Genomic DNA, 8,132 nt, shown 5'->3' on the forward strand with positions numbered 1-8,132 from the left:
AGCCGTCGCTGGTTCCCGGCTGACCACCGCGTTAAAACCGTTTATCGGATCCGCCGTATACTCGACGATGCGTCGAGTACCGTCTGCCTCGATCAAACTGTAGCTACCCTGCACCAGGTCGCCGTTTCTGGTTTCGTATTGGGCCTTGGAATCCCCGGTCACCGCATCTTGAACGTCGTACGCGAAACTATATTGAGGCGCTGCGTCTAGTTCCTCGAGCTTCGCTGCCACTACGGGCGCCGCTGGGACCGCTGGGATCACCGCTCCTTTGGAGAGAACCGCCACGCTTAAGAGTACGATGAGCTAGAATTTTGGAAAGAAACGTTAGTATCACGTTAGATATTCTAATTATCGTATTAATATTAGATATATCGTATTTTTTTCGATGATATAAAAAACGCTAATAACGGTGTGCGAGCTGTAATCAACATATCGATTAAATTCCTCTGATCGAAGAGCAATGATTCGGAACATAAGCAGTTTGCCACTGTAGAACCGTAAGACCCACACCATTATCAATAATACGTCATTCGACCCATGCTGAACGTGCACTTCGTTATCTCGTTGAGGAAACGTCAGACTATCTATCCCAGAAGGGCATGGCTGACACTGGAAACTTGGACGATCAATAAAGTGGAAGTAAAAGAAGCAGAGCAACGTATTCTAAACCTAGGGATGTAAACGTTCGATAGAGAAGGAGGTATAATAAATCTATTTAGAGACCGACATTAGATGTATAATAATGTAAATGTATAATAAGAGAAGAGGAACGATAGCATCTATCATGGACCAGTTAAAAATTGGTAAGCGTTACTCTACGTGACTCTAAGCGATATTATTTGATGGATAAGACTAGTCAGGACTAATCGTCGCGATTAGTGTACCTCCTTACCTTTCCAGCCATGTTTGTTTGCAAGAGGATCGCCAGGAGACTGATGCCTCAGGGTAAGATTCGTCGTACTTTTATACGCGTGATGACTGTCAGTGTTTTCGTGTCATCCGCCAACAATAACCCGAGCTATTCCTTGCACCCAAACACGAATCGTGCACACCCGTCTTACACACGCATACACACCGCCCCCACTTGAATCTCTCCTTCTTTTATTCGGGCTACCTATTACTCTGTTTCTTTTACCATCCGATGACCTCCTCATAAATGTTGCGATGTCCATACGTACAACTACGAGTCGATGAGTATGCGCGCTTATGTTTCTTCATATCGTCGCGGCGTATACACGCGACCTGTATGCCAATATGTCGAAGATACAGAGCCACTTCGAGGTCGTGCGACGAAACCGCGAACGTAAACCGTGAACTCCGCTGTAACCCTCTTGACGAAAGGTGTACGCACTTCCAAAAGTTTACGATATTGCGCGATCCTTATCGATTAGCATTTACGTCGCGCCTGCGACACCTTTAGCCAAGCCTGCACGCGAGAGAAAAAAGGGTTTCTTAACGCTAGACGAGTGAAGTATGAGACTTGTATCGGTGAAATTGAAACGAACGTGGAAAATGTGTTGATTGAAAGGGAAAGGGAAACCTTTAACCGTATATTTTACAAAGATCATCGAAATTCCTGAAAATATACTGTTCGAAATTTAGAAGATTTCTATGAAGAACGACGAGTTGGTCATTTTTACCGTGTTCTGATTCCAACGATAATACTTGCGTCGAAAGAATGCTATCTGTCCGTTCTGATTCGATCTTTGGTAGAATTTTAAATTAAAAAGCAATTCTTAACGTATGCAATGGCAAACAGTACCGGCTATCATCGTATTTGTCGTAGCATCTACGTACCGACTAACTGGACCCAAGTATAGTATATTAAATCTCGAATCATTTGGCAGCACTTTGTGACGTGATTACAAAAATTTGATACCGTGAGAACGAAATGAAGATGACCTAGTAAAAAAGGAAACATTTCATTGGGAAATAATTGTTGCAGCCGGTGTATATTGTTTGCGCTAAATAGGTAGTAAGTGAAGAATTTAGGTTAAAAATGACCCTTGTTTCTGTTTATCTTCGATTAATTCAAATCAAGTATCCGATTGATTTCTTTTCTATAGTAAAATGAATCGATAACGCTATGATAACAGCTAGCACCAATACATTAATACATTAATGTGGTCGGAACATGTGTCAATCGAATTCGTTTTAAATTTGACACACGATCGCCGAATTTTAAGTGCAAACGAAGTGTGAGCGGCCATATAATTTGTATGCTGATACATCGAAGAAAGTCATTCGAGGTTATTCGACGAAATTACGAAAGGTAATGGATTCTATCAGTATACGCTTATTGTGTCTTTTCTTTCCTTGCTCAATGTCCATATTCTTACAGGATCGGACACCGGAGAAACCTTTCGTTCGAATCGAAGAATAGAAGGAACAGATGATTCATATATGCCGACATACACGAGATGCTTTCGGTAATTATTCTTTAATTCTGATACGTATATAGTATAATTATCGTAAAATATAAAGATAGAACGTTTATCATGTTCAGGGAAATTTTGCCTATGCCTCCTTAAATCTGTGTAAAAAGAGGTTATCTGTGCGAAGAGACAATGGATAATCGAACTTTCTTTCGTAACAAAACATTGTGAAAGAATTACAACAGTTGCTTGTAGTCGATTCGTTCTTTATTGTTAGATCCCTTATTTATTATGTACCACACGTATAAATCGCAATAATTTATATTCATTTTCGATATATATATATCGCCCATTTGTAATATGATATCTTTTATCTATAACATATATTTTACAGGAAAATTAAAGAATCATTCGTTTCTGGTTGAAAGAATAACTTTATTCTGCTGTAATACGATCTTTAAAGTGCTACAGTATAGAAAAGAAAGATCGCAAAATAATCTGCGTGGACTTGCTTCAAAGCGTGATACTTCTACTTTCTGATCATCAAATTTTATTTCCTCGTGGATGCCTCTATATTCGCAAAAAGAGGTAAAAGTGAGAATGATTTTTGCCGCAAAAATGTATGTTTTGAACTATTTCACTTTTCATTCAAAGTGCCATAAAACGGTTTTTGGTTTTGGTACGAATCGCGAAAAAATTTCTTAAATTTCACAGGCTTGTTCGAATTTGTAGAATTTTCGGAATAAAAAATAATTTTCACTTTCCCGCCCCGCTTCTAAGCATAAAAGCGTCTTCGAGAAAAATTAATTTAGAGTTGAGAAAGTAGAGACTTTGCCAACTGAAATGAGCCCACGCTAATAGTTGTACAATCCGTCATCAGGAAATTACAGTACTTCAAAAATTGATAACATTTTAATTCAGAATTGATGATCGTTTAACTTTCCCGCAAAGATTTAAGTAATAAACAACAAATAAAAGAAATAGGTAAAAGACCCATTTTATAATTTCAGAAAACGAGGATTTTCTAATTTACAATATTTTACACAAAAATATTTATTTAAATAGTCGTATGGAAATATAATTTATTGATTGATATCGATGCAATCGTACGATCTAGAAAAAGAAAACACAAATTTTAACTTTTATTTAAAATAAAATGCATTTAATTGTAAAACGTAGAAACATAATTATGAGGATGGGAATAGCAATGATTACAATATATTTTAAAAAAGTTTTTAATATAAACATTTCATTATAAAATAATTGCAGTATGTACAGTGTAATATGACTAGTTACATAGTAAGCGGTACAAAACGGCAAATATAAATTTCTTTTGTATTACGAGCGAGCACTAAGCAATGCATGACTTAAATGACATAAAATTCATTTCATTTCGCAACGAGTAAATCTTTTTCATATTGATACCAATTTAATGTTGTGTTTTGCTTATTAAAACGAAATGAGAAAATAAATTGAAGCTAAAATTCTTGCTCATGAAGTTAATAAATTCCATGTACCATTAGGTCAACCCTACCCTTCTTTCTCTACCAAGATAAGTATAAATTATAAAGTATTAAAATTGTCTAAGGATGAAAAGCCACTGGAGCGACCTTCAGGGCAGGTTTAATGACAGCCACAGGTTCTCTGTGGACAACCGCGTTGAATCCATTCACAGGATCCGCCGTGTACTCGACGATCCTCCTGGTGCCATCAGCTTCGATGAAACTGTAGCTACCACTGACTATGTCACCATTTCTAGTTTCTTGCTGAGTTTTCGAATCTCCTGTTAAACTGTCTTGAACGTCATAAGCGTAAGTGTATTGTGGATGAGGATCGTAATTAAATGCTGGATTCACTGGTGCAAGTTTAGCTAATGGTACTGCTGGTAAAGGAACTGCAGCTCCCTTGCATGTAGTAAATATAGCGACCGCCAGCACGATAACCACTTGCTGTAACGTAATAGAGAAATATTTAATTTCTTCTACCAGAAATTAAATAATATGAACGAAATATAAAATTTAGTTACGGTAAATTATAATATAAATTAGAAATGATGTAGTTAAAATACAAAATAAATAATAATATTTTGCGATCTGATTAACGATATCTTTTTGTGTAAACTATTTTAATTATACTGTCTTGTAAACTGAATGTGTAATTTTCAAAAGAGTTTTTATTATATTTATATTATATTTAAAACTATATATCACAAAACATGACATGAAAATTTCATTTAAATTTAAATATAAAAACCCTATTCGTTCTAGTTTTAATTCTTTCTCTACTAATATGTACACAACTGAATTTTTCATATACATACCCTCCATTTTTTAATATGTGAATAAATTATACAAATTATATACATTATATTTTTACTACTTTATATATCTACAGATGATTAATAACTTAACAACCCAATTAGTAATCAAGAATGAATTAACAAAACAATTAATCAGATCGTTAATTTTTAAGTTACCCTCTTCTCACCTTGAAAGCCATGTCGATTAGTGTTTTGGATAATCCTACGATTGAACGAAAGTCAAGAAGGAAACTGACTGTTCGATTTCTAGTGACAAACGTATTTATAGGTGTGCGGAGTTGTCATTTGTGAATGTACGTGAACCGATGCTCATCGCAGCCCTCGATGCATCGCAAATAGCTTCGAAGGCGTGTACGTGACGCGCTTCAGACAGAGTAGCAAAAGTTTCGCTCTCATTTTTAGTTCTCTAGTAGCTGCACATTAAACCCTTCGAAATTTTAGCGATAATTTTTATCATTCTTCTATCAATTCAAATTATATTAAAAACTGCTACCTTTGAGAATAAATGTGGAAATAATCTTCAAATTACATTAAAATTGTATAAAAAGAAAATAACCCTGTTCGACGTTCGTATAGCAAAATATAATAGCTTACTATCTTTGAAATTAATTAACAACAGCGTGGAGTATCTCTCATTAAAGAAGATGTAGTAGAAAAAGATGAATGGGTTATTACACAATGCATAATGTAAAAATTTAGAGGGAAATAGGAACAATTTGGACAATAATTCTTCCAGGTTAAAACTCTTGTGCTTTCACCATTGCGTAATTCCGTATGGTTTTAGTCGCAGTAAGTGTAACGTTTCCGTCATGCGAGCACATGGCGCGAAGAATACTAAACAGTTGGAATGATCCGTTTTGGAATGCTCACATTTCGTGTCCCTCGTCCCTGGATCTCGCATTGGTTATCCGACTAAATACTGGAAGCATTAAAGTACACATCTGATTCTCTGAAATTATAACTTTTCACACTTTGATCATAATTAGAAGCTAAAGGGAAACCAAAGGATATCATAAAATAATTCATTGAAAGAATTAATTAATCCTTGAAATATAGGCGCCTGGAACCAATGACTAGATTAAGCGTAATCCATGGTAAGTTTATACAAATTTCATCGATAATAATAATTTCAAATTGTATACAAATGCCATTTTAAACTGCATAATGAATTGAAATTGAAAATAGGTGTTTATATTGCGACATGTAATTTATTTACATATAAAATTTATTATGTAGAAACTTTTACAGAATAAAACACACAGTCATTAAATAACAAATTCCGATAATACTCTACTTTATTCGTGTGTGTGATTACAATTTTTACAATTCAAATAAGATTGAAGGAAGTATAAAATGTCGCTGATACAAAATGTTCAATATAATGTACTAATAAGTATAAATATTTTAAATATCACACAAATATTCAAACCACTTTAACAACCTTATTTTTGTACAATAACATGAGGATATATTTATTACTTAATAAACGTCATTAATTAATAGTTTAATCAGGATGATTACTAAATTTAATTTTCATGCTGAAAATTCATCTTATAATATAATTTCCATATGTTTTTACAAGATATTTTTATAAGAAATTTATATATTATGATTTATTAACAACTAATAACATAAATCTAACCCCAATCATTCACTTCCAAAAAAATAGTACTTATATACTATAAAGATTTAATATAATATAGTATCATGGCCATGTAATCTTTTGTCTTTTCTTTGATGGAGCTTCCTAAAATATATGAAAATAATTAAAATATTTGTTCTAGGCATTCGTTAGTAAATAATCATTATTTACGTTATTCATATTGTAATAAATAATCTTACAATTTAATTAGCATTAATGTTATATCAGTAATGATACGTGCATCTATATAAAAACAATCTAACAAACCCAAATAAATACATAAATGAAAATTAACTACAAGTGATGGAATAATTAATAAACATACATACATCATGTTTTCCATCATTATTACGTTTCTCAATACCATTGCATTTTTTAAAGGTATTTGAATTATATAAACGTATTTTATTAGATGTTTGTTTAAGTTCACTTGCAGAAGATTTTGGTCTTATACAAAAAATCTCTTTTGCCGTTTCATTTATATCTGTTTTTCTAGTACTTGTACCATTCCTATAAAAAATTAATGTAATTACTTTATTAAAGGAGATATAATTTTATATTGAGCAAAATGTTTTTACTTACAATGAAACAGGATTTCTCTGTGATTCATTAACAGAGTGCATTGCCTCATTATGTTGTCTTACATCTGAATTTTGATTACTCTCAGATTGTCTTTGAGGTAACGGCAAAGCCACCCGTTTATATAATTCTATTAATTCAAATCTGGATAAATTTTTATAGTCACTGAAGTCAATACATCTCTATAAACAAAGCAGGACGGAAAGATGTTTAAATAATTGTAATATATATAAATATTGATATTAATAGCTATTTAAAAAATACTATAACAATTCTTTATCTCAATGAAAACCTACAACATTTAATTTTATATTTATAAAATTACAATATCTCTGGCAATATAAAACAAGAAAATTTCATATCTTGATAGTAGATAAGATACTAGTTCTAAAAAAATTCTTTTTATTACAAAATGTAAAAAAAGAACAATTATATTTTAAATTACGGTACAGGATATCTATAAGAAAGATTTTCACACATTATCAGATATATCTGCAATTAAATAATTATTAGTTTAATACACAAAGATATATAAATTCTTCATGATTTAATGAAGAAAAATTGTTGGTAAACATAACCTGGTTTGCTTACATTTTCTAAAATTTCCTTAAGATCTGATTCTGACAATAATTCAGGATGAGTTAATTCATACATTCCTAACGTCGACATTTTATTAAATATTTCATGCACTAATAAAAACTACTTTATAAAATATCAAGAGACCATTTGACAACTTCCATACACAATATTATATTCAAACAACGGTTTGAGTTGGTTATCAATGGTTATCATTCGACAAGTATGACAATATCAGATAATATCTGATAATACCGATTATTTCAAAATATTTATAATTATACACACATTTTGCTAGTTTATAAATTTTATAATAAATCTTTAAAAAGAATTTTATATATCACGTGAAATAATAACGCTCATGCTTACTACTATTCTGACGCACTCCATTATACAATGCACTAATTTCTTAGAAATTTATGTCTATACAACGTATATTGAAAAACCGGGAATTTCCTACAACGACATGATAAATTGAAAATACCTTTTCCTCGTATTTAAAATTAATAGTTTTTTTAATAATAAATACGTCTTTTTCTAGTTAAATGACGTTAATTTACCATTATAACTGTTTAACTAATTTTTAAATCATAATTTCGTTAACTAATTTGTACGTATCAACTTCTAAATTGAAAATTTT

General features: G+C 32.1%; 3 protein-coding genes and 1 long non-coding RNA gene across 7 annotated transcripts in view; 1 reads left to right on the plus strand and 3 right to left on the minus strand.

Moving 5' to 3' along the window:
* Nucleotides 1–1,029, minus strand: part of LOC100745651 (SWI/SNF chromatin-remodeling complex subunit SNF5-like) — a 2,476-nt gene extending 1,447 nt beyond the window's left edge. The window contains exons 1-2 of the mRNA XM_012383012.3: nt 893–1,029; nt 1–303 (exon numbers count right to left, since the gene is read on the minus strand). Coding sequence (XP_012238435.1) covers nt 1–303; nt 893–904 — 315 coding nt within the window. The 5' untranslated portion in view covers nt 905–1,029. The remainder of the gene's footprint in view (nt 304–892) is intronic.
* On the plus strand, nt 715–3,479 carry LOC112212505. Of its 4 annotated transcripts, XR_004461351.1 has the most exons (5): nt 715–803; nt 901–1,975; nt 2,067–2,272; nt 2,342–2,429; nt 2,507–3,479. It is a non-coding gene; the product is annotated as an uncharacterized LOC112212505 (long non-coding RNA). The 4 variants fall into 4 exon arrangements; XR_004461350.1 differs by having other exon boundaries at nt 880–2,272; XR_004461349.1 differs by having other exon boundaries at nt 901–2,272.
* Nucleotides 3,480–3,594: 115 nt separating this feature from the next.
* On the minus strand, nt 3,595–5,912 carry LOC100745774 (larval cuticle protein A2B-like). The gene is made up of 2 exons (XM_033319708.1): nt 4,863–5,912; nt 3,595–4,324 (listed from the first exon to the last, which is right to left on the minus strand). The coding sequence occupies exons 1-2, from the start codon at nt 4,872–4,874 to the stop codon at nt 3,959–3,961; spliced, it is 378 nt and encodes a 125-aa protein (XP_033175599.1). The 5' UTR covers nt 4,875–5,912; the 3' UTR covers nt 3,595–3,958.
* Nucleotides 5,913–6,293: 381 nt separating this feature from the next.
* LOC100745890 lies at nt 6,294–8,059 on the minus strand. The gene is made up of 4 exons (XM_003487898.4): nt 7,508–8,059; nt 6,920–7,098; nt 6,667–6,847; nt 6,294–6,442 (listed from the first exon to the last, which is right to left on the minus strand). The coding sequence occupies exons 1-4, from the start codon at nt 7,583–7,585 to the stop codon at nt 6,401–6,403; spliced, it is 480 nt and encodes a 159-aa protein (XP_003487946.1). The 5' UTR covers nt 7,586–8,059; the 3' UTR covers nt 6,294–6,400.
* Between the last annotated feature and the right edge of the window lie 73 nt (nt 8,060–8,132).

Source organism: Bombus impatiens, unplaced genomic scaffold (assembly GCF_000188095.3).
Source record: "Bombus impatiens unplaced genomic scaffold, BIMP_2.2 scf_0203, whole genome shotgun sequence".
In the NCBI taxonomy this organism is placed as follows: Eukaryota; Metazoa; Arthropoda; class Insecta; order Hymenoptera; family Apidae; genus Bombus; species Bombus impatiens.